General features: G+C 44.3%; 1 protein-coding gene across 2 annotated transcripts in view; it reads right to left on the minus strand.

Annotated features, from left to right (window-relative positions):
- Positions 1 to 8,371: 8,371 nt before the first annotated feature.
- The window catches only part of GCNT2 (glucosaminyl (N-acetyl) transferase 2 (I blood group)), a 68,023-nt gene continuing 50,133 nt past the window's right edge, over positions 8,372 to 26,261 (minus strand). Inside the window, exons 1-3 of one of the 2 annotated variants that reach the window (XM_054984481.1) lie at positions 22,501 to 23,669; positions 10,536 to 10,628; positions 8,372 to 8,731 (exon numbers count right to left, since the gene is read on the minus strand). In XM_054984481.1, coding sequence (XP_054840456.1) covers positions 8,541 to 8,731; positions 10,536 to 10,628; positions 22,501 to 23,509 — 1,293 coding nt within the window. In that variant the 5' untranslated portion in view covers positions 23,510 to 23,669 and the 3' untranslated portion in view covers positions 8,372 to 8,540. Of the gene's footprint in view, positions 8,732 to 10,535; positions 10,629 to 22,500; positions 23,670 to 26,261 lie in introns of those variants that run through there. The other variant, XM_054984482.1, reaches the window with a different exon arrangement.

Consider the following 26,261-nt stretch of genomic DNA (forward strand, 5'->3'; position numbering starts at 1 on the left):
AAGATAACTCTTGCATTTTCCAAATCTACCTTGTAGGTCCAAGCGTCTTTTTGCACATGTCCTTCATCCCCTACCCCCAAAACATGCTAGTGGAGAAATACAAGTTTCATAATAGTCATTTAAATCTTTCGATGTGTCAGACACAAACACTTAGCAAAATAATATTGATGGGTCTATTTTACATTTCCTGGTATTGGATATCCATTTTGCATAGGCAGAAACAAAAAGAACTGCAAGCCATGGGAAAACTCGCAGTGAAAATGATACGAACAGCAAGCCTATACTTGATTATTTGATTTTTCCAGCAGTGAAGAGTTGCTAGGCTTCAGGTTGCCATGTTTATTTTTAACTGACTCTGCCTTGTAAAAATAGCCTGGGTACACAGGAAAAGCTTCACCTCTAAATTTCTGTACATCAGGATGTTGTAAGGAAACCACAGCCAATAAACAAAAAGCAATGCCCAGCCTTGTTCAGCCTGTGAGCACTTTGGGGATTCTGAGAAGGATAGTAAGTGCCAGTGCAAAATGCCTTAGGTGGTGAAACCAGTCCCAAAATGACTGCTCTGGGAGATTTCAAGCCAAGCGTTCTCTGATGATAGGGGCAGCTATTTCCAAAGAGGCACTCCTTGCAGAAACAAAGGGTGATGTCTTCTGGGGTCTTTTGAAGCTAGGCTTACCAGTTGCCCATCTGAAGCTAGGCTTACCAGTTGCCCACCAGAGGCAGGCAATCCCCTGAAGTTTGCTAGGTTGGCTGCTGATTGCTGGCAATCAGTGGAAGGCAGCAAACCTCCCAGCAATTGCCTGCCATAGGCAGGCAACCTGGGAAAGCACACACTGGGAGCGCTCCTGGGGGGCTTGATGATGTCACTTCCTGAAGTGATGTTATTGCACTGGCTGCGGGTGTGCACCTGCACTTCGTTGGGGCCAATTTTGGCCCCAAAGGGGCCATAATTAGCCCCATACAAAGTGTGGGAGCACACCCACGACTGATATGATGTCACTTCCTGGAAGTGACATCATTGCACAAGCCCTTGAGGCCTCGGAAGGGAAGACCTGGGTCCCCCACCTCCCACTGGGAGGGCATAGGAATGTAGGAACCTTATCTGAAACATCTCCTGCTCTAATGAGATACAAGAAAACCAGGGTGACTCTTTCATTTGGGGAAACAGCACTTTGGGGAAGAAACAAGTGTGTACCAGGAAATGCACTGGCAGGCAATGTGGTGTTCATGGGTGCCACATTGGGGATCACTGGGTTAGAGTTTCACACTAGGACTGAGGTCACCTAGAGTCAAGTCTCTTCCCAGTCACAAACCTCAGAGGGTGGCTGTCTCAGGGGATTGCTGTGAGGACAAAATGGAGAAGAGGAGAACCACATACGGTGCCTTAATCTCCTCAATGGAAGGATGTGATAAAAATATAAAAGATAGATGTCTGAAATCTAGACTTGTCACGTCTGCTGTAACAGTTGTGTCCAGTGTCAAGGACTGGACTATGTCAGTCCAAGGGCCCGATCACCAGTCAAATGACCCAAAGTTGCTTAGGGATGCTAAATTGACAGGAGGAGGCTTAAATCTGTCACCATCTCCCAGCCTGTGCCGCTGCTGCTGCCCTGCTAAAAGGCAGGCGCCAGAGATGCTGCTTTTGGAGCCCTCCTGGCTGGGGCAAAATGGGGAGAAGTGCATGCCTCCCTGCACCCCTGCCACTGCTCTCCACTTGGGTTCAAGGTGGGCTGCAGAGGTGCTGTCTCTAGATCCCATTGCAGAGTCTGCTGTGTGATGGGAAAGTATTTGGGATGGCAAATGGCCTCAGGCTCTGCTCAGTTTCTCCATTCAAAATCTTTAGTAGAGAGGGAGAAGTTCCCGCCTAGAGCTCTATAGTACACATTAAGCCAAGGCATTAAGAATCCTGTGTCTCAAAGCATCCTGAATGTTCCATTTGGGAAGCAATGGTACCATTTATTTAGTTAGTAGGGACTTAATTTTTATTGTGTAAAACAATATACTACACAGTTTTGTTTTTTCCATCGTTAAGAATGTACAAATGAATGTAGACAAAGTGTTTGCCTACCTCTTGCAAAACAAGAGAATGACAGAGTGATAAAAGGGACCTGGGAAAATCCACTGCGCCATGTTCAGCTTCATAAAATGGGAGAGCAGGAGACGGAAACGTACCAGTACAGGAAATGTAGAAAAAACTGGGAGTTGTAAGTCTCATGTCTCACCTCCTACATCAAACCTGAGTATCCCAGATCCTAGTCTGATATGCTAACCACCACACTGGTTCTTAAAAATCCCACCTGGACCCCACCCCTTGAATCCTGGACTCAATCAGTCTGCTACTTTGGGAGTCAGGAGCCCAGGGCTCCCAGAGAATTATAACCTGGCAAATAGATTTTGATGGTTGTCTTTTTTCCAAAGCCATGCACTGGATGCTGCTGCTTTGCTCAGACAGGTACAAATGACCTCCAGTGTGGGTAGAAGTTTCATTTTCTAACAGCTATTGGTGGTCCCTGCCTGGGCACCTCCTATCTGGCTTCTTTTGCCACACAAGGATGAAGTTGGTTCCCAGTTCCTTGTTTACAAATCCAAGAAGTGAAAAGCTCCATAGCCCAAAATAAGGCTTAGACCACCACATGTCATGCACCCCTGCATTTAGGGGACTCTGCCCGCCAGGTGGACCTATGCTGCTTCCTGCCCCATAGTCCAGTTCCTGTGCTAACTGCTCCTAAGTGGAATGCCTCCAGGACAAATGCACAAGGACAAAGTGGATCACTCCCAAATCATACAGCCCCACAGTCCAGAGACTGTGCCCTACAAGGAGCTACGCACTGGTGCCCAATCCAAACACTGGTTCTGGTACAAACAGCTTTTATTTGGGCTGCCTCCAAAAAGTTTGTATTGCGGAAAATATGTGAATAAGGAACTGGAATGGGTCAATGCCCTCTGCATCACAAAATAAGTCTCTGGGTAGATTCTGAGGTAAGACCTATGTGGAATGCATTACATTAGTCAGTTTTCAATGTTACTGTGGAATGGAGGAGGAATGTTTGGGGAGGAGAAGACCCATCAGAAGACCTTTGTACCTTGATAAGGATACTAAGATCCTTCCCACTCTTCTCTGCACTCTTCCCTTCCACTGCTGCTGTCTGGGACCATGTATCCTTCTTTGGGAATACTTGTCTTGGTTCTATGGGCTGCACTGGGTGGGGCTTTTATTTTCAGCTGTTCTTGTTATATAGAACTTTGTTTATTGGGATTTCCACATCCCTCCTCCCTTAGGACAAGAGGCGGATCTACTGTGAAACGAATGAAGCTTAAGCTTCAGGGTCCCTAATCCCAGAGGGCTCCTGAAGCAACTTTTTTTTAATGAGTGAATTTTTCAACAAAAATTAATGGAGTTTTTAAAGTGTATGTTAGAGATGGGCACGGACCGGAAAAAACCCGAACCATGTGGTTCATGGTTCGTCAGATTTCACAAACTGTGAACTTTCGCGAACCTGCCCCTGATTCGCGAACTCAAACCAAAAGGGACTATCAAAGATGCTCACCCACCCAAACTTGCCAAAAAATACAAATGAGCACTGATGCAATGAACTAAATTCTTCACACAATGTTCACAAAAATAATTTAGTGAATTTGAGAGTAATATACAAGAGTGAAATACAACGTGAAATTCTAAAACATCATAATCACTATAATGTCATCACAGTCAATTACACACAGCAAGGTGTTACAACACCGAGTAGCATGTGTATCCTCAGAAAAGGGAAGAATCCCAAGAGTTCTCTTATGAGCTGTCTTCAATCAGTACACTGAGGATTCCTGCTGAAACCGCGGGGGCAGATGAAAAGTCCCTCCGGAAAAAGTGGAAAGTAGCTGGAAGACTGGCTCATTTGGTATGTGAAAACGTCACATCCAGGTCAGAAAACCATCACTTCCGGGTCAGCAGAAGGTCTGCAGGAAGTCCATCCCCTGTTGCCTAGGGAACTGATTGATTGGCACCAGGCTGTCTGCAGTGACGAACCAAAAAATGAACCAAATGAACCAGCCTAAATTTCATGGCAGTTTGTCAGAAATGGGATCTGACAAACTGCTGGTTCGCGAACCACGAACTGACCTGGTTCGTGCTTAATTTTGGTTCGTATTTTGGTTCGTGCCCATCTCTAGTGTATGTTATTAAAATGGCAATTTTAGTGATAGAATCATAATCCAATTGGTTGAAGTACTTAATATTAGAATGGAGTATGCTCAGTGTTGTAGCTTCCTCTGAAGTGGGCTGGTTGTTCCCAGCGGCCTAGCAGTTCAGCCTGGCCCAGGAAGAAGCAACTGCACCATAAGAGTGGAGAAAGGCCTGCACAGATCTTGTTGTTTCAAGGTCTGCTTTGAATTATTGCATGTAAATGTTGGTAACCTGTGCAATTATTAGAGATATTTTAAAACAAAGGCGAAGCTACTTTTTGGATATTAGTGAAGTTACTTCTTGGAAACTTCCTAGAAATTTTTTATTCACACAAGTGACTTTGACATATGAGATAACCCAGTACAGCAATTTTAATTAAAATCTGAGATGTGGTGGTTAACCTTTTTTAAAAAATTGTGGTGATCTGCCATGGAACAACTCAATTGAAGAAGATAACAGTGGTTACCCAGACCTCATTGCTGATGGTGGCTCACTGTATGGCCCTTTTCAAGGGTTCCACCCCACCACCCCATTTTCTGCCATTTGTGCCTCGTGGTCCTTGCAAGGGCAGCAAGACCCTTTGGAACTTGTTGGATGTTGCCCTATTGTTGCTGGTTGTGAAGGGCCCCCCATAACAGTTCAAGCTTCAGGGCCCCAAAAATGTAGATCTGCCCCTGCTTAGGACCAATGGGAGGAGGAGTAACTTTTTGATATCTGTTTCATTGCAGGGGATGCTTCCCTTAGACAAGGTTGACCTGGTCTCTTTGCTCACCTCCCGTTAAGGAGCTTGGAATTATATGGCATCAGGCATGAGTAAAGGTCCTAAAAAGATAACACAGGACTTAGCTTCTACCAAAGTTAATGCAGTAAGGCTCAGATTCAAGAGAAAATAGCTACAATTTCTTAGGGAGGTGCCATTTCACCTATGCCCTACCTCCGTGAGTTCCAGAGGGATGACAACCCAAGGCAGAAGTGACAATGGCTCCAGCACTCACAGTTTGCATGGTAAATTGGCCATGATTTTGTTTCCTACAGCACCTCCTTCCCTGCCAGGGCCTTCTGACTCCACAATTCTATCCCTCTTTATTTTCAGGTGGATGAGTGCATGGAAAGCCAGGGGCCAGAAAGAGATGCTTGATGGGCCATATGCAGCACCAAGAAGAAGGAACAGCTCTACACCACCACTGAACTAGCCAGCAAGCTGCCATTCCCACCTACAGGCTGTCCCCACCCATGCTACATTCCCAGAGACTGTTCTGGTCACGACTGGAAAGAAAACCAACTAGACCCAGAGCAGGACGATGTAAGTTGGACTGTGTTTTACTTCAGTGGATCCAGGAGTGGACTTGAGTCGATCAGTGGCACCAGTGGCTTTCCCTAACATCAAAAGTTTCATTGGATTGGGCCTAATGTTACAGCAGGCAGGGACACATGGACCTTTTTGGGATGTGGATGTCAGGTGGGAAACTCTTTAGAAAGTGTGACCAACAGAATTGCCACAAGTATAATTATAGCACACTACCTAAACCAGGCCACCTTCACAGAGCTACAAAAGGTTCCCTCCCGAGATCCCACTTGTGCCAGATAGCACTAGATTTACAAGGGGAACCGTTAGAGGCATTCCTGGCTCCCCTCTGATTTGAGGCTTGCTAAGAGGGCAGAACCACACCTATCTTCGTTATCCCCACCTTACTTAGCTCTTCCTAGTGTGCCAGATTGGTATTTGGGCTCAGGATCAGTTATTTGAGGCCATGGCTGGCAGCCAGAATTAGGGGGCATGAACCTTAACACAGTTTATAGTTCCTTCTGTCCCAATTAGACTTTGAGATTTCCAGAGACAAAAGGAGAACAAGGGGGCTTTGGTTCCTAAGTGCCCAAAGTAACACTAGAGCTAGCCGAGAATCTTCCCTAGAAACAAAGGCAGACCGAGCCTCCAGGTGTCGCAGGCCAAACCTGAGAGAAGAGATGGAAACATGCAAAAAAGGGGTATAAGAATTAGGGGAGCCATTTGTTCAGGATCCTCCTTCTAGCTTTGGGGCATCCAGCCTGGGCTGCTACAGTGCTTGTTTTTTCCTACACTTTAGTAACAGGGTATGTGTATCTGTCTGTAGTTGGGTGCGTGTGCTTGTTTCCTCAATAAAATCCAGGCTTTTAACTTGTCTCTGTCTTTATGGCACAATAAATTTCCCTTTTCTCTTATGTATGTGTGTGTGATATCTCGTTTTCTGGCACAATACATTTTTCTTGCCTTCTCATAGAGCAGACAAGACTCCCCTTACCTCCCAGAATTTTGAACAGGGAGCAGGATGGCTCAGGTTAGCTGAGCGTCTTTTTTTGGGTTTTACAGAGGGAGCTGGTATATTTCAGGGAGAGAAGGCAAGGCAGTCATAGATGGATTAACTCCTCTCTGCCCAGCACTATAGTCCTAATCCAAACTGTCTTCCTCCCCTGAATGACTACTATTTCAAAAGGTCAAAGAGACAGGAGATTTGGTCATAAATGCCCACTGTTTCATGTGGCCCTTTGGTTATTCTACTCAGTTGAAGAAACAGGTTATTTGCCCTGAAGAAGAATCTCTCACACTGAAACATTCTGGGCCATTATGTTAACGCTTTCATTACTTCTGAGGTTTTCTGTGCCTTTCCAGCAATGTGAAGCAGCCAAGTGGAGAAAGTATAAACATACAACCAGTCTGACAGAAATGTTTCTTCAAGCTCCCAGTTGCTGCCCTACTTATACTCTCAGTGCTCCCCTGCAGTACCCTACTACACCACACGCAGCTCTCATCATTAAACAGAGAAGAGGAATGCCATTAGGGGTCCTTTCTCCTTCCACTGGTGCTGATGGGAGAGGTTTAGTTTTCCATCCAGGGTAGTATAGCTGAACTGCAGGCCTTGACCTAGTCAATATTAAGATGCTTGAACACAGGTAAAAGCTGACACAAATGGTTTGGTTGGTGAACTGAGCTCAGAGATGCACATGAGCCAGTTTGTGAGGGGCTGTAGCTCAGTGGCAAAGCATGTGCTTTGCCTTCAGAAGATGTCATTCCTGTAACAGTTCAAATGAGTAAGAGCCTGGGAGTTCCACAAACACACCTTCCAGAATTTTTGTTGTTGCTGTTGTAAAAGATAGATTATGAGGGCATGTTTCCAACTGGAAAGATGACATGGAAGAGTGAAATTCAAATCTTTCACCTCTCACCATTTTCCCAATCTGAAATGGCACCCAGGAGCCACAGTGTGTCCTACTGAAGCAAGCATATGAGCATTGTATGCCCTAACAAGGCAAATAATATTTCTCCAAGGCTGTTTCAGGTCAAGAAAACAGTGAAGTGGAAAGCTTAACACCATCCTTTCCTCATGCCGCAGTCCCCAACTAGAATCAGCACTAGGGCTGCTGGGTGAGGGAGGGATGGAGAGGGAGAAAATGATGCACTTCTATGATTTTAATAGAGTTTTTTTGGGGTGGGGTGGGGGGAGAATCCTAGAGCATCATGCTGGCATGGTAATATCGGTTCCAGATCTATGCCAGAAGTGACATTGTGCTGTGTGTTATGCACTACAACTCCCCCTTGCCCATTTTTTCCTTGCTATGCTGCGTGGTCATGGGGATAATGGGTGAAGAGTGGGAGGTCTCCATAGTGAGTGACCTGATAAACCTAATAACCATACCAATTTTTAAAGAACAAAATCTCTGGGAACTGCATTCACAGAAGCCCCATCATCTCTCATGTAGCTGAGCTCTTAGTGTATAAGGTAAATCCTCGGCATCTCTAGCTACAAGGATCTCAAGGAACAGGTGTTTCCATCTAGGAGCTTAGAGAGGATCTGTTCCTCAGAGCAAACGATACCAAGGTTGACTGTCTATGGTCTGACTTGATTCAAGGTAGTTTCATTAGCAGTCCTATCAAGAGGCGCAATGGAGTAAATGGAAATCGCGTGTCCAAATTACCATGCAGCGAAGTCTGGTTCCAATTTTTAGATTCTAATCCAACCATCTTGAAATTTGCATTTGTTGTCTTGCATTCAGTTTATCAGAACATCCTGGCATGGTAGCCAAAGAATGAACAAATAATACATGGCGGCTTGTGGGGTGTGTGTGTAATGATCCCCTTGCAAAACGGGTTGCAAATTTTGAAAACCACCATTTAAAAAAACTCAAGAATACTCCACTTACATTCTGATTGTTTTGAATTTTTATTCCAGCTTTAGTGCAAAGATTGTCCAAGTGTTAAAAAAAATTTACCCGTATTGACCATTCTTTAACTGCAAACTCTTCAAGAAGAGACATGGTTCTTCCAGAATGCTGACTCTCCATTATTGTCTCTGCTCATCAGCTTTACAGGAGGCGCATGGTTTGGCTAAAAGAACCAATTTGGTTCCACTGGTACCTCGCTCTGCTTCAGTGCTCTCTCCCGAAGGGTCAGTTCCAAGCACTCTACAGTTGGTGGGTATGTTCCAAGTTCAAATTTGTTAGCAAAGAGGCTTTTGGAATTCAACAGCCACTTCAGGTCACCAGTTCCGTAGATGCAAATGTTTCTGACATAATGACCTGCCAAGGCATAAAATATCATAACTGTTCTAATAAAAACAGTTTATATGGGACATACAGACTAAGTACAATCTTGCACTGAGATCTTTGCAGCCAATTTTATCCCATGGACTTGAGTCCAGTGGCACCTTAGAGACCAACAAGATTTTACCTAGGAAATAAAGACTCAGGGACCTCCATTCCTACTTTTATCTGAAGAAGGGGGCTCTGACTCTTGAAAGCTTGCAGCCTGAAAGTTGTGTTGGTCTCTAAGGTGCCATTGGACTCAAATCCTGCTGTTCTACTGCAGACCAACATGGCTGTCCAGCGAAACACACACAATCACGCAAATACTTTGAATATATCACCAGCCATTTAACAGTCCTGCTTAACTCTCTGAGTGGAGCTTTCCTGCCAGCCTCCATCCAGAAGGAATAAGGGATTGCCTGGTCCTAATAGTGAGAGTTTTGCTGCAGGAGGAAAAGCTGGACGGTGGGGTTAAAGCTACACTCCCCACTGGCCATTCTTTAGAAGGTGTGTGTTGAGGTGCTGGATGGGCTAATTGTACAAAAATAGCCAAAAAGGGACAGGGGACAGGGGGCTATGCTGGCATTCACTGAATAAACATAAAAAAATATAAACATCATTTTCCTGGATTGGTCCATCTAGTCCACCATTCTGTTTCCAATTGTAGCTATGCTACTGTGGCACTAACAGAGTATTAAGACAACAAACTCCCATTTCTCTCCAGTGTCTGATAAAGAATAAAAATGCCATGTAATAATAATGACATTCACTATTTCCCAGCATCCCCATTTAGTAGATTTTCTGGGAAACTGTAACATTACCTCCCCAACTTGCAGAGGAAATGTCATCACTATACTGGACTAAAGTTTATTTATTGTCTTTTGCCCTGCTTTTCAGACAAAAATGAATTTCAAAATGGTTTACAGAAATTTTTTAGAAATGAAAATATCAGTCAAGGTATAATTTTAAAAGATGTTCGTGCACAGGGCAGGTTCTCAATGAGGTCTTCATCCAGGCATGATGGAGGTGTGCCTGGGTATGTCATATCTAACTTACCTGGTTTTCTCCACTGCTTCCTTAGAGCTCTAAGCTATTAGAAGTACATCTACACAAACTCATATGTGCGAGCACATGGGACAATGGAACCGTACTTCAGTCATTCAATTTATATGCCGCTCTTCAGGATGACTTAACACCCACTCAGAGTGGTTTACAAAGTGTGTTACAAAGTGGGAGAGCTCTGAAAGAGCTGTGACCCAAGGTCACCCAGCTGGCTTCAAGTGGAGGAGTGGGGAATCGAACCTGGTTCTCCAGATTAGAGTTCTGCCACTATTAACCACTGCACCAAACTGGCTCTCATGATTGGATGACATAAGTGTGCTGGAAGCCAAAGAAGGAATCCTGTGTAGTTATGTACCCATTACCATGAGAACTGTCAGTAGGAATTGTTACTCTTTAGCACAACTTTGAAAGCACATGAAGTACATGGGAAAGGCAAGTTCAATGTACTCTGCAAGTCAATAAACAGAGGAGAATCATTCCTTTTTTCATTACTAGACTGCACAGCTGATGATAACATCTGACAGATCCCTTTCAGGAGAGTAAAATGCCAGGTAAAGACATGTGATCAAGTGTGTCTGGACGCTTTAGGTTTAAAAATGCATCTGGTAGATGGAATCTTTTAAAAATCTCCTTAACATACAAGGATAAACAAGACTTCAGCACCAAGCAAGGTCATGAGATACAAGGCATTCTAGAGGAATATTAGAAAATGCAACAATGAAAGCAGGTCCTTTACCGTGACACCCTCCATGAATTCTTGCCATATCACTCCACTTAATAGCTCTTAAGTCACCTTCCCACGATGCATTTGGCATGGAACCAGGAACACCTATTGTGTGAAGAGAGAATAAAAGAGGAACATCAGCCTTTCTTGGAAAGCCCCAAGTTTATCTTAAACATGCCAGATGGTCTCTTGAAGAATATGTCACCCAGTGGATTATCTCACTGTTGTTTTTTTATTTGCAAAGACACATAAACACATACAGCTGGCTTATACTGAATAACGCCATGGGTCCATCAAGGTCATTACAGTCTGCCGTAACTGGCTGCAGCTCTCCAGAGTCTCAGGCAGAGGTCTTTCCCATCACTGACAACCTGTTCCTTCTAACGGGAGATGTTGGGATGAAACCTGGGACTTTCCATGTGCAAAGCAGATGCCTGCTAATGAGCCACAGCCCCTACACATGACCATATGTTACTTGCAATCTTTGGATTTCACTTAAATCAGCAGAAGGCAAAACATTATTGAAAAGTTAATTCCTCAAACACCACCGATAGCAACAGTTTTGCATTCCAAAGTCAGGCATATTTTTTTGTAGATCTTTCTCCTAAGCAGGTTTCTACAATGATGCAAGGGATGGCTCAGTTGTCGACAATGTGAGATGCCCAGAACTGGGATGCCACCTTTTCTTTGACTGCTCCTGGGTCTTTAACTACAGCCTAACATACAGAAGTTAAGCAGGTGAAGCTTTTCTCAGTATGAGACTTTTTCCTTACTGTATTTACTGTTAGTCCCCCCTGGGACATTTTAGTGAAAAGGCGAATAAACAAAATTAATATATGCAATGTACATGTTATTTTATAGAGAGATGCTTTGACAAAATTTATTCCATCATATTACATTCTATCTTTTTTCCTTCAGGGAACTCAAGGTGAGATATATATGATTCACAGGCAGCTTTCCATCCACAGTCTGGAGATAAATTGTCCTGCCCCTTTAAGAGAGGCTTAATATGTGGAAATGGGCAGCTGAAGTAATTCATGACATGTAAGTAAATAGCATCACCTGGTAAATAACATCTCATTAAACCTCTATTAGAGAGGGAGGATAGTTTTTTTCCCCTCAGTAGTTGGCAATCCTATCAGGCACCAGTCAGACTTAGCTTGGCTTTAGCAGCGTGGCTGAAACATGTCCCTCTGAGGGCCAAGCTACAAGTGACAAATGACACTCACATTCACCACAGCCCTATTGACAAACTTTTTTAAAGAGAGGTTTTTCTGGACTCACTTCAGAGATGAGGGGACTATTTTGTCCTAGGCTAGTGCCTCAGGGCCAAGCTACAAGTGACGAATGACACTCGAATGGCAAGTGAACAGACTCAGGGCCAAGCTACAAGTGATGAATGACACTTGAACGGCAAGTGCATTTCTCCCTGTTCACTTGCGCTCCACTCAATCCACTTGCCATTCAAGTGTCATTCGTCACTTGTAGCTTGGCCCACACATGTATTCCTCCCTGTTTACTTGTGCTCCACTCAATCACATAGTGCGCAAGTGGAGCACAAGTGAACAGGGAGGAATACACGTGAGTCTGTTCACTTGCCGTTCGAGTGTCATTCGTCACTTGTAGCTTGGCCCTGAGGCACTAGCCTAGGACAAAATAGTCCCCTCATCTCTGAAGTGAGTCCAGAAAAACCTCTCTAAAAATATTTGTCAATAGGGCTGTGGTGAATGTTCTGAAACAGTGTTGTGGCATAAAAAGGGAGTTGGGGAGACTTCAACCTCCCCCCATCTTGTTCACTGCCTTGTTTACAGTTCTAAGACTGACTGTTTCCTGCCGTTACTCAGCTGCATGGAGTGAATTGGCTTTATAATGTTATGTCACAGTCAAATCTGACTTTCCATGTGACCCCACCTCTCCCTTCACTGTCCCCAAAGCTGCTGTTAGCAATGGTGTGGGAGAATGAAAGTCAGTCACAGGGCGGTGCCAGTGACTTTCTGTTTCAGGATGATTTGTCACAACAAAGCCAGAATATTTCCTTCCTTTGGCGGAAGCAGATGGGCTAAGTTTTCTATAGATTAGTGTCAACTGACAGTGATGAGGAGCCTGGCTTTGCAGGTTGCACACAAGAATCCGAATTAAACTTCGACTGTGTAGGAGATGTGTCTGCAAAGCATAAAGCAGCTTGCTTGCTACAAAGGTGCCAGGAATTCCTGTGTCTGCAGACTCTATTAGTGAGGTGGGCAATTATTGTGACACGCTCTGTCTGCACTAAGGTTTTGAAAGGTTTTCTGTACACTGGATCTTGGCTTAAAGCTAAAACATGCTACATATGCATGCACTCTTTATTATTTTGCGATATTGTGATGAAGCTTTTGGAGCGTTGTGGCGAGATAAAACAAGAATTGAGCTATAAGAAATCAATTGATATACGATAGAATTTCCAAGTCAGTATTTTTACAGTGGTAACTACAACAGTGACAGAAAGAGGGGAGGGGAAAGAATGGAAACTTCCAGGAATGTGACCTTCCTCTTACTGCTGGAGCCAAAGAGTTATGTAACAGTCTGTCACTCTGCACCCAGCTAAGAAAACCAGAAGATGCCACAGGGCAGGCTTACCATGCCATCCTGCGCAGTGTTACGCCTTCCTAAGCCCAATTACTTCAATGAATTTAGAAGGGTGTAACTCTGCTTAGTATTGCACTGCTACACTTCTACATTTTCAAGACAGGTAATCCAGTATCATTCCACTCCCGTAACTTTTCTAGGTTATATGGATGCAGTTCTGCAAGTACTTCTTTAAAATCGAAAGTATGAATGGAACAAATATGCATCTGTAAGCACGGCCTTGCATCCTGTGGTGTGCCCTTGCTGACAGAAGAGATTTCCATCAGCCAAACAGGACTTCATCCCCCATCCTGCTGTGGCACAAAATGATTCCTGAAGTGCTGCTCCTGAGGGACGTCTTTCCACTGTGCAGTTTTGCAAACGGTCTCTTGCCTGGTCATCTATGGCAAGCAAAATAATGTCCAGACTGGAATGCTTTTGAAATCTGTAAGATTTCTCCCCCTCCTCATATTCAGTACATTTTTTGTACCAGCATACAAAAGATTTCATTCTTTGATGTGCTGCTGTTGTTGTTACTCCAAATGATTCAGAGAGGTGTGGCTGGGCTGGCAGACTTGAGAATGTTTGTGCAATCGGTTAACTTTAGAGGGTTTATTCGCAAGGCTGTCCTTTTTAAAGAGTCACCTCAGGGCAAACTGGCCTTAGGAGAAAAGGTTTGAAAATCAGTGGGTAAGACTTCCACGCAGGCCTTGAGCTCAGCACTTCACCTTTCAGAAATCACATTTGAGACTTGTCAGCTTCCTTTCACCACCCCCTGATGGGCTGCCTGTGTTTTAAAGAAAAGGCATAAATTCACTAGGGGAAGCTTTTCCCCTCATGGAGAATATAGTGATGGGGAAATCTGTACCTGAAGCATTTCTTGCTTATTGTGAAGAAGTTAGCAGTGGAGGGGTGAAAGTGGCAACCCTAAATGCTAGTTGGAAAGGCAGAGATCTTGAAGGACATTGTGTTTCCCACTTGCCAACTTGGTTAATAGCCTGGGGGGGGGGGGTTATACAGGATCCAGAATTGCTGTTGGAGAAATAATACAGCTGCAAAGAATGCTTCCTTTCAACTGAGTCTAGCTCAGAAGATAGCTGATCTGGCCACCTGGATGGACACCAAAGTAACATTGACACTAGACTACTGTAATGCTCTCTACATATGTCTACCCTTGAAGTCAACTCAGAGACTCCAGTTGGTGCAGGAGACCACAGCTCAGTTATTATCAGGCTCTAGATGGAGCATGCATAATAGCCCCATCCTGCAGTCATCCTATTGGTTGCCAATTAGTTACCAGGCTCAACTTAAGATGCTGACTGTCACATAAAAATCCCACCATGGCCTTGTTCATGCACATCTGCAGGACCACCTCTCTTCCTAGGCCCTGCCATGGCAGCTTTGCTCATCTAAGCAGGGCCTTCTGCAGGTGCCACCCTGCAAATGGACTAAATCAACAACTGCCCATACACGGGCATTTTCTGTTGTGGTCCCAACCTTATGGAATGGTCTGCCTGATGCGTTTACTCTCCTGGCTTTCCACAAGCAATAAAAAACTGAATTATTCAGGAGGGCTTTTATTTTTTTTTACACAGGTTATAGAGCTGTGCTGTAAGGAATGGTTCAAAGAGAAACTACGATAAAGAGACAGCAACTGTCGACTGTACCATTGTACACTGTTGGTGTTAAGTATGCTTCTTCTATGTAATTTCAGCATCGTTTAATGTGTCATGTTTAAATACTTATGCTGTGTTTCAGATTTATTTCAGCTCTGTTTCAGATTTCTGCAATCCAAACCTTATTACTTTGTTCATTGGGTGCCCCATTCTGTTGATTGTGTTGGATTTACACGATATAATCCACCTTGAGTCTCAGTGAGAAAGGTGGAATATAAATGAGAGAGAGAGAGAGAGAGAGAGAGAGAGAGAGAGAGAGAGAGAGAGAGAGAGAGAGAGAGAGAGAGAGAGAGAGAGAGATGAACATTTGAGATGACTTTATATAGAAGCAAAACATCTAGCCCAGTACTATCTTCTCTGATTGGCTGTGGCTCTCTGGGGGGACCCTAGAACATTATGCCGGCAGGGTGATGTTAGTTCCAAAGGGTTCTGGAGGTAAGCCCATGTTCTACATTTGAGGCAAAGCCCCTCCCAAATTTGAGGGAAACCATGGATTTACTGCTGGACAAATTGTCTTTATTGAAGGTTACATTAATTCACAGGAGCCATCGTTTGCACAATGTGGTTGTAACAGACTGATTTATCCACACCTAATTAGCATTTCTGACCTGTTCAGTATGCAAAATTTATTTCCCAAAACCTGAGCATCAGAGCTTCAGATAAGGTCTCATAACAAGGATCTCTTACGATGCTGTTTCTAAACACAAATTATTTGTAAGCGGGTTCTTCTTGTTTAACTCTTTCCCACCAAGGTACACAGAAATTTCATTTAGAGTTTAAATCTTTATTGAAACAAACCCTAATCTTTTAAATTAAGCAAGATATTAAATATAAATGTATACTAAACTAACTCCAGCTACTGACGAACATATGCATGCAATAAAAATTAAATCTCTTAACATCTCTCAATCATAACTAAAAATGATTTTAAATCCCATCATACCCAGTCTACTATGAAGTACATTGGAATTTCACAAATGCATAGTCATAAATTTCTCACTTAAAATTTCTGTGTGAGATTTCTTTCATCAAAAACCCTAGTTTCTTATCTTGGTGACATTATTTTATAATGGATTACATTTGCTATCAATAAAGATATCTCTAAAATCTTTTACATATGACCATAATATAAAAATGTGATTGGTCTTAAATTTAGCTAAAGCCAGTTTATGATACCATTACATACCAGCACAGATAAGATTTTTACAAAGCTCTGAAGATATGAAATAGGGTTGCCAGGTCCCCTGGAGTCCAAACTGGGGGGGGGGTTGTGGGGGGTACATGTGGGGGGAACATACCTCATGTGAAGTGCGCATGCTCTGGAGCTCCTGGGCCCATTCCCCACTCCCCCCCTCCCGCCAGCCAGATGACTGGTGCTGGGGGTTTAGGCTGGGAACAGGGGACACCCTGCTTCTACTGGGGGACTGGTAACATTAATATGAAACACTAATAGAAACTAGATTAAAAAGATTATTCTTAGTCTTTTCTATCAATTTTAAAAAAATCACTCATCTACTCCTTTCCAAATACTTTTAATTGGTCATCAAAGATAAAAGAATGTCTGTATTTTTCTATAATCTGTTAATGAACTGCATTTAAGGTCATGCAAAGTTTACTAAAAGTTTACTAAAATACATGTGTATAATGAATAAAAAGTAAAGGTAAAGGTAGTCCCCTGTGCAAGCACTGAGTCATTACTGACCCATGGGGGGACACCACATCACGACATTTTCTTGGCAGATTTTTTACGGGGTGGTTTGCCTTCTCCAGTCATCTACACTTTACCTACAGGAAACTGGGTACTCATTTTACCCACCTCGAAAGGATGGAAGGCTGAGTCAACCTTGAGCCGGCTACCTGAACTCGGCTTCTGCCAGGATCGAACTCAGAGCTTGGGCTGCAGTACTGCAACTTACTACTCTGGTCCATGGGGCTCCTTCTGTATAATGAGCATATATGAATATAATTAAATATCTATAACAAGCTTTTTTAAATTTAAGCACACAAATTCTATCTACATCACAAACTGCTAATCTAGAGCAGAACCACAAGTGACAAAAGGCACAGATTGGACACTTGTCTGCTTCCCTCAAGTTTTGATGGGAAATGTAGGCAACTTGGCGGAATGTTGGACAAGTGACAGTTGAAAAGTCCATTGGACAGCAGTCAGAGAGCAAAGCTGCGATACCAGGATGCCTACATTTCCCATCAAAACTTGAGGGAAGCAGACAAGTGTCCAATCTGTGCCTTTTGTCACTTGTGGTTCTGCTCATAGACTACTATGGAAATTCTAGACTTTCACCATGCTAGCATAAACCCTTCTAAATGGTGAAAATCAACATTCCCACATGCTGACCCCATGCCAATGCACAGACTGCCAGGTAGCGCAGCCATCACAAGTTTAATTTTGAAGCTTCCTTCACACACCTCCTTGGTTCATCTCAACTGCTCCTGAGTGATCTTAGGACAGATTATTCCTTTAAGCTTCTCCTGTAAAATGGTAAATACAGAAGCCTACTTTATAGGGCTATGGTGCGAAAGAAAGGATTAAGAATGGTAAAATCCAGATTACACATTTTAATGATGATATAGAAATGATAAATCATTGATGGCATTCAATTTCCTGTCCTGATAGACTGGTATGTGGTGTTTTATGTGCTTAGTTACATTTTTGATACAAAGCCCATTAAAGTGTTTATCAACAAAGTGGGAATTTAGTACAGAATGTATGAGCTGAGTTGGTGAAGGTGGGAAGTGCCATCAAGTTATATCTTATTTACAGCAACCCCTGCCGAGGTTTTCAAGGCAAGTTCCTAGTAGAGGTGGTTTCCCACTGCCTGCCTCTGCAATCCTTGTCTTCTTTGGAGGTCTCCCATCCGATTACTAACCAAAGCCGACCCTGCTTAGCTTCCCAGATCTGATGAGATCAGGTTTGCCTGGGGTATCCAGGTCAAGACATTAGCTGAGTTACCTAATCTTAAATGAACACTGTCAGTGTATTCCACCATGAATTTCTGAATTACATTTATTGTCTCTTCAGTTACTTTAGGGGTTTTCTAGTACTGTGGGGGTCTATGATAAGCTGTAGATGGGGTACATTGGAAATATTCCCCCTTCTCCATTTTTAGTTATGTGCCTTAAGTGAACATATTTGGAGTTGTGCTTTGCTTTTCAGATTCACTAAAGTCTGAGCCAGCAGAAACCACGATATGACACTCCCAGGCTAGGAGTACTCTGTCCCAGTACCAAAATGATTGATTTCACGACATGTCGTCCCTAGTACGAGTTGAAGAATTAACATGCTTCCTAAAATATGTTATATTTTTATCCCATCCTTTCTCCAAGATCCTTTTGACAGCATTCACAAGTCCTCCAGTTTATCCTCACAACAACCCTGTGAGATAGGTTATAGAGTGGATCACTGAGATTTCTGCTTGCCCGTAACTCTTTCCCTCCTGCCATGTAGTTTCTGGGGATGGATAAATGTTTTAGGGAAGCTGACAAAAAGCAAACCTACCTATAAATATCAAGACGTTTCCTTATAGTACCTTTTTACCGGTGGATGCTATCAATTCTTTCGCAAGATTGCGAAGTTGCCCACAGCAATGGAAAGGATGGAAAGAAGTGCAAAAGAAGGCTGACCTGTATTTCCAGCCTGTGTGGCTTTCATAAGATCCCATAAGGAGATTTCAATTGGTGGCCAAAGGGTGTCATTTGAAAGATAGATGAGAACACTCCTTGTCCTTGGGCAAGGCTCCTAACCCTGGAGTGCCCTCAGGGGAGGATTGGAAGAGGGAAGGGCTGGCCTCTTGAGCATGAGTTACTGGATATCGGAAGCACACATCAAAGCCTACATCTACTTTAGCTAGGATGCTTGAATGATATTTCCATTATCATTACTAAAAGCAATACTTTCTCTGGGTTTTGTTATGCGATGTAGCATTCAGCCATGGCTAGGCTACATCCACCCATTTTTTTGGATAGTGCCTTTCACAATATGCCATAGAAACCATTGACCTCCAAAGTAACTCTTTGACGGATGAACACATTTTACAGATGTCATAGTTAATGGTTGTATATCTTGCTTGTTTCAATGGAAGCTCAGCACTGAAAGTCAGGTGAAGGAGTAAGAACAAGGTCACAGTGGACAGATTGTGTAATGTTTTACTGTGTAATGGTTTTAGGAGTTCCATCTGTAGGTAAGTCCTCCATTAACAGTTTGATTCAACATTGCCTGTTTTCTTTTTAATATTTTTTTCTTTCTCATTTTTCTTCCTTTTCTTATTTAATCTTTTTTTGTTGTATTATATGCTCACCCCTTATTCTTATATGTAGTATTGTATGTTATGTATGTGGTTTAGATGGTGGGCTTTTTCTTTTGTGTGTGTGTTTGAAAAATTAATACAATTATTTTTAAAAATGCCTTTTTAAAAAGAACCTTTATCTGCTAGTTGTCGAGCACAGACCAGGACCATTAATATAATATTTTACTATTAATATAATTTCACCATCTTAATTAAATCTCAAGAATGTTCCAGTGGAAAACTGGAAGGATCTGGAAAACCAGCAATGCAGGCATAACCAATAGTTACACCCTGCTAAGCCCAGATGTTGCAGGTGTAACTGTTTAAGACTGCACTGTGGGTCTGAAGTCAATGATTCAGCAAAACTGGAGGTTACAGCAGCTCTGAGTGTTTTCCAGAGATAAACTTTCCGCTAACTCTGTGCCAACAATGCAGTCACAAAAAGTTGCACTCCCTGTTCTTTGTAACGTGGGTTGCTGGAAAGATGATTCCCTGCAGCAATCAACGGTCAAGTATGAAGTGACTCTTTTATCTACCTTGAAACAGAAAAGGAAGTAAATGGGGGACTACACCTCTGCTGTCACACATTGCACATCGCACAAGATGGGATGTCAGATGAGCAGTGGCTCTCGCGTGTGATGGGTTTGGAATCATCCATTGCATCTCCTCCTCCTGAAAATGTTAACTTTCTAAGGACAACAATCCTTTTTTTTGTTCTTCAGAACAAAGCCCCATGTTGCCTTCCTCCAATCTCTGCATCTCTACTTCCATGAAACTTTAACCTCTAAGAGCCAAGCTACAAGTGACGAATGACACTTGAACGGCAAGTGAACAGACTCACATGTATTCCTCCCTGTTCACTTGCACTCCACTTGCGCAAGTGAAGGGAGGAAGCCCAAGTGAACAGGGAGGAATACACGTGAGTCTGTTCACTTGCTGTTCAAGTGTCATTCGTCACTTGTAGCTTGGCTCTGTGTCAACAGCCCCCTTCTCAAAGGAAGTCTAGCTAGCAAGAGACTCCTGTATGTAGCTTCTGACTCCAGCAAACTCATGTACTTTCCCACAGGAAATGAAAGAATTATTATTAGGTACGTTTCACTTCTTCAGAAAACAGAAAGTATTTTCCAAAGATCAATAAGATCATGAACGATGCCTTTAACATGTTTGAGTACCAGGTATTTAGATACTGACCATTCAGTTTCTCCATAACCCACAAGTGCTCCCAAACTTGTTGAGCTGCAGGTACTTTGGGAATTTTGGAGAAAGGTGATGGGCACCACCTCCCATGCACCAGTGACTGAAGCCCTGTTCACATGTTACAGTGAATGCATGTATTAGATTCACAGCATATTTTTAAGAAAGAGACAATGCAATTTGTTTTACAAATTAAAACAGGGACAAGTACCTGGATAAATGTGAGGTTGAAATCACACACTCAGACGTACATGTGTTGGATGTAACATGAGAATGACTCAATGTACATATAAAGAAAAATCAAGTGTATATGAATTATACTTGCATTCACTGTAACTTATGAACAGGGCTCCTATGTCATGGGTAACCAAATGCCACTTTTAACTGCGATTCTCTGAACAAGAAGGAAGGGAGAAAGGGATCAGTGAGGAGTGAAGTACGTGCACAAGCTTGGCAACAAACCAGGTCTGTGCAAAGTTTTATTTAACTATGGGCCAAACTACAAGTGATGAATAACACTTGAATGGCAAGTATATTCCTCCCTGTTCACTTGCCTTCCACTTGATCCACTTGCCGTTCAAGTGTCATTTGTCACTTGTAGCTTGGCCCTGAGGCTAAAGAAGATACCTGAGTTTAATCCATGTTGCCCATGACCAGGACAGGAGAAGAGCACACCTTGCAGCACACCTTGGGTTAGGCTGTGAGATGCATAAGGACTCTCTGCTTGATGCTCATCAGAGACACATTCAGAAAGTGGGTGTGGCCATGGCTCTACATTCAATGAACAGAGCGTGGCCTGCTGGCTTTCTGTCTTTAGAAACTATTTTGGAACTTTTTATGCTCAAAGAACTAGCCCAGGGCAACAAGGATGATCCAAAGAACAAAAGAATGAACTAGACTGAAGGAAACGGAGGGAGATGGGGGTGTAGAAAATGCTGGCAGGGCTATCTCCATTTATATCCTCCACCCCATGCCATCATTTTATTGGTATATTGTATGTTTATGAGTTGTGGTTTGTGCATCTCTGTATTGGGAAAGCAGTATGTAAGTCTAAAAAAGATGTGACTTAATGTTTTGTTCAGCACCAAATGCCAACTCTAAAATCTATCATAAAATCTGACCCAAAAGGAAAACAAAGGCAACATACAAAGGGCCTCTCTCTGTTTTCCTTTTGCGTTTTCTGAATGTGGTATGGTTTTTACCAATCTTACCACATTTCAATTAAAATGAGTAATTTCATTTATAAGTTTTGAAATGCAAACTTCAGCATAAGATGATTTTTCTCCTAAATTTTTACTTGATCATAGAACATAAACATACTTCTTTGCCCAAATTACATCAAATCAATCATCCTTCTTCTCCAGCAGACCGTTCCAAACAGTGCCAGTCAAATGCTCCAGGAAGCTCAACAGGAGTGCATGAAAGCAACAGCCCTGCTCTGTTATTTGTCCCTCATTAAACATGGAGGTTCCATATAGTCAGCTTTGAAAGCTAAGCCACTGCTTTACCATGCATTCTAGCAATAAATTAAACAAGTTGTTTGCATTTTGTTTGAAGATGTACTTTCTCTTATCTGTGTTGATTTCACTGTCAATTAGTTTGAATTCTAATACAAATGAGCAAGAAAAGCTCCACCTGCCTTCTTTACACTATGCGCATTTTCAAAAACGTTTATCATGCTCCCAATCAGTCATCTTTTTCTAAACTGAAAAGTCCTCAGATCCTTTCTTTGTAAAGAATGGGTCCCCTGATCTTCTCAGCTACTCTTTTCAGTACCTTTTCCGGCACTTCCTGAAAGACTCCTCATCCAGAACAGTAGCTAGTATTCCAAGTGTAGCTACCCTTCAGATACTATGATGCTGTCTATTCTGATTTCAACCAAATCTCTACTACCAAATGTCTCTTTCACTGCTGCACATTGCAGCTGATATTTTCATTGAGTTTGCATTGTCAGCTGCGGGATTTATTGCTATGGAAAGTTGGGGAACGGCAGGGGGAAGGTACCGAGCTGGAAATGCATTAGTAAACATGCAAATGGGTTCTGCTTGCGTCTCAGCCGAGAACAGTGTCTCCCAAATCCATTCCCAAGCACATAGCTTGGATGCCGCTGCTACATGCTTGAGCAAGATCGGTGTCCAGGCCCGAATCTTGCTTTTCTACTGCAGACCATCACAGCTCACCACCTGACACGACACATACCTGGTATCCTATTGAGCGTCACCCAGAAATGTTCATCGGGGCTGTAGGTGTCCTTGGACCACTCCAGCAAGTCAAGGGCCCGCCTGTCTTGGAAGAGGAACTCCACGAAGGGCCGCGTGAGGGCAACGTAGGCAGAGCCGAAGTAGATGGTGAGGTTGTGGGGCGGGGGCCGCTTCAAGGCCGAGGTCCGGATCATGTACGAAGCTTCCTTGCTTATGTGCTCCTTGTGAACGTGCTTGGTCCTGACGGTGACGTGAGCCGGAGGAAGGATGCCCGGCGTGAGGTTCTTCCCTTTAAACCCCTTCAGGTGGCGGACAATTTCCCGGTTGGTTTTCAAGGGGAAGTCTTGGCCGCACAGGTTGAGAAGGTACTTCCACCGCAGGCCGGGGCGCAGCAGGTCCTTCATGCAGTGCAGGTCGGCCTGCAGGCGGGAGATGCCGGCGTAAACGACCGGCTCTGCTCGGGAGGCCAGAAAGGCCCCGGGGAAGCAGTCCAGCAGCGCCGCCACTTCGCGCTTGAAGCCCAGCGGCGCCTTCTCGTCCACATGGATGCAGTACGCGTTGTGGGGCGCGTAGAGGGCCCGGAAGGCTCTTTCAAACGTCCTGAAGTCCTTGTGGAGGGTGATGATGTAGGCGAGCGGGAAGGCGGCTTCCTCCGCCGAGAGGCTGCGGGTGAGGTAGTGGCTGGCGACCAAGTAATCGCGGCAGGTGGATCTGTTGAGCGACGGCCGCAGATGGTTGCCCCAGACGAAGGCTTTCTGCTCCACCGCCAGAGCATCGCAGACTCGACGGAGGAAAGCGCCCTCCGGAGACCCGGCCAGCCGCCGCGGCGGGTCTTTGGCCGGCGAGGGCAAGTGGCCGTGGCGCAAGACCAGCAGAGCGGTCAGGCCGCTCACGAAAAGGATGCCCAGGAGGCAGGGAGGCTTCCGACTCCGCATCGCGCTCGGGAGCGTCTTCACAGGCGGCCACAGGAACGAGCAGCTCCCCCCGCAGCCCTCGGAACTATTCATTCGGCGGGCCCCCCGCCCCAGGATCTCCGGGGACCGCCTTTTGTTCAGCTGGCCGCTAAGCAAGCGCCACTGGGCGCGCGTCGCCTGCCTCGGCGGGGGCTGCAAAGTAGCCGAGAGGAGCGCGCCATCGCCAGGACTCAGCCCCGACCGCGCGCCTTCTCCCCGGCCGAGCAGCCAGAAGCCTCCCCCGCTCCCTTCCAGCGCCCCCGAAATTAACCGCCTCAGCCCCACCCTGCTGGGCATTCTCTCATTTGCATATGAAAGCCACCGGCGGCGGCCCCGCCATAGTCATTGGCTGGTGGCCCTGAAGGCCCACCCACCCGCCACACAGCCGAGCTCGGCCTCTGTGCCAAACGTCTTCACGTCCGGCAGAGTCTCTGCGCGCGGAGCTGGTGGCTTGGGGCGAGGGCGAGCGCAGACGCGGCCCAGCGGCCCAGCGAGGAAGGGTGTAAGCGCTGGAGGGGCGCTGGAGCGGCATCCTAGCAGACTTCAGTGGGCTCAGACTGGAGTAAGTCTGCTTAGGATTGCACTGTGTGTGGTGGGACCACAAGGCGTAAAATGAGCAACCGACAGAACGCGCAACGAGCAAGCTTTTGAGTGCGGCCAGAACTCTCTCCATCCCGCTGGAAGTTTTTTTTTTCTCTTTGAAGCATGGCTAATATAACGCACCCACCTCTCATCTTTTTCATGTTGAGTCCTTTTCCGTGCACTGGACACCCCCCGCGTTTGCAGTTTGTATGGCTAGATGTATACCATTTTTTTCCTGGGCCGTAAACACACGAAGCTCAAAATTATACCAAAGGCACACAGAAGTCGTTCACAGTAGCGATTCTACCTGGCGACACAAACTCCCTAGCTTTGCTGCTCCAATTTAACACTTACAGCGAGTCAGAAAATCTTCCTCTCTGTTCAAACACAATCCAATTAATTCTAATGCCTCCATTTGCTCTGGAATCTCCCTTCGAAGTACTTTTCTAGCATAATGGTGACTTTCACCTCAGCAGGAGACTTAAATGTTCTGCTGTTAGTTTTTGAATGTCAGGTTTATAACTTTGTGTGGACAGATGGACCATTTGTCCTATGTAGACGGCTGAAGGATGTTGTTAAAAACTTATAGTGTCAGAAGAGTTAGCCGTGTTAGTCTGCAGTAGCAAAATAGCAGAGTTCAGTAGCATGTTTAAGACTAACAAACTTTATTGTAGCATAAGCTTTTGAGAGCCACAGCTCTCTTCGTCAGATGTAAGAATGATCATCTGACGAAGAGAGCTTTGGCTCTCGAAAGGTTATGCTATAATAAAGTTGGTTAGTCTTAAAGGTGCTACTGGACTCTTGCTATTTTGCCAACTTATAGAGTGATTCCGCACACATTGGATAGTGCACTTCCAATCCTCTTTATAGATCATTTGGAACGGATTTTTGTGTGTGCAGAACAAATAATCCACCACAAACTATTGATAAAGTGCATTGAAAGTGTATTATCCAACGTGTGCGGAATCAGCCATAGTGTGGTGGCTAATGATGGGGAGAGGGGAATGAGAGAGGGAGAGGAGTCTAAGGTAACTGCCCTCTGGACTTATGGGTCTCCACTCCCATATGCTCTGGAAGATACTCAGGACTTTATGATTGCCACACCAGCCTATATCACTTTGGTATAAGAGCAGAAAAATGAGCCTCTATTAAAACAGCTAATTCTATGTAGTTTGTCCGAGATGGGCTGCAGATCGTTGATTATACCTTGGAAGCTGTAGGTTACAAGACATGCCATTCTCTCCTGTCTTCTGCAGCCTGTTTCCTGAGCCCTGTTAATCTGTTTCTTCACTTCCGTAGATGGGCACTGTCACTTTAAGAATGTCTAATGAAAATAATTCAGGTGTAAATTCATGTCCCAGGTGCTGGAACAAATATAGATGAATTCCCCAATGTGACATCTGTGGACACTATGGCGCCCATTGATGTGTCTCCTTATGCTCTGCTTCTTTCTTCCCAAGAGCATCTCTTCCCAAAGCAAAGAGCCAGTCCTGGCTTTCTTCTGCCTCATAAGAGAAGGAATTATTTCTGAAGAGTCCAAGAATCATCTCCTTTTTGTCTGCAAGAAGTTTTTTGGAAACAGCTGCTTCCATCATAGGAGGACACCTGACTTGGAAACGTCAATATTTTTCTACTGTCCTCAGCTCCCATAGCAGCCATTTTGTTGTTGGCTGCACCTCCCACCCCCAATCCATTTTATAGTGGCACTACCTGTTCTCAAAATCCAGAAGTACCCACAAGCTCAAAAATTTTGGGTATTCCTGCAGTGCTCAAGGTTTTAGCTGGAAGCATGGAGGGCAGAGCATCTGCTTGGCATGCAGAAGGTCCCAGGTTCAATCCCCAGCATCTCCAGTTAAAGAAGCAGGGAGTAGGTGATGAGAAAGACCTCAGCCTGAGACCCTGGAGAGCAGCTGCCAGTCTGAGTAGACAATACTGACCTTGATGTACTAATGGCCTGATTCAGTATATGGCAGCTTCATGAGTGTTCATTTGAGGATTTGTATCATAAGAACTGATGGGAGAATACATTTTTGTCTTCAATAATACTTCCTATTTTCCAGAAGGAAAGTTCATTGGTGGTTTGGTTATCATATGATCCATTCATCTTGGAGGGAGGGTGGAGGTAGTGGTGGTGGAAAGTGCTGCCAAGTTGCAGACCTTATGGTGATCCCAGAGGGTTTTCAAGGCAGGAGACAAACAAAGGTCATTTGCCTCTGCATAGCAA

Source organism: Eublepharis macularius, chromosome 7 (assembly GCF_028583425.1).
Source record: "Eublepharis macularius isolate TG4126 chromosome 7, MPM_Emac_v1.0, whole genome shotgun sequence".
NCBI classification, from domain to species: Eukaryota; Metazoa; Chordata; class Lepidosauria; order Squamata; family Eublepharidae; genus Eublepharis; species Eublepharis macularius.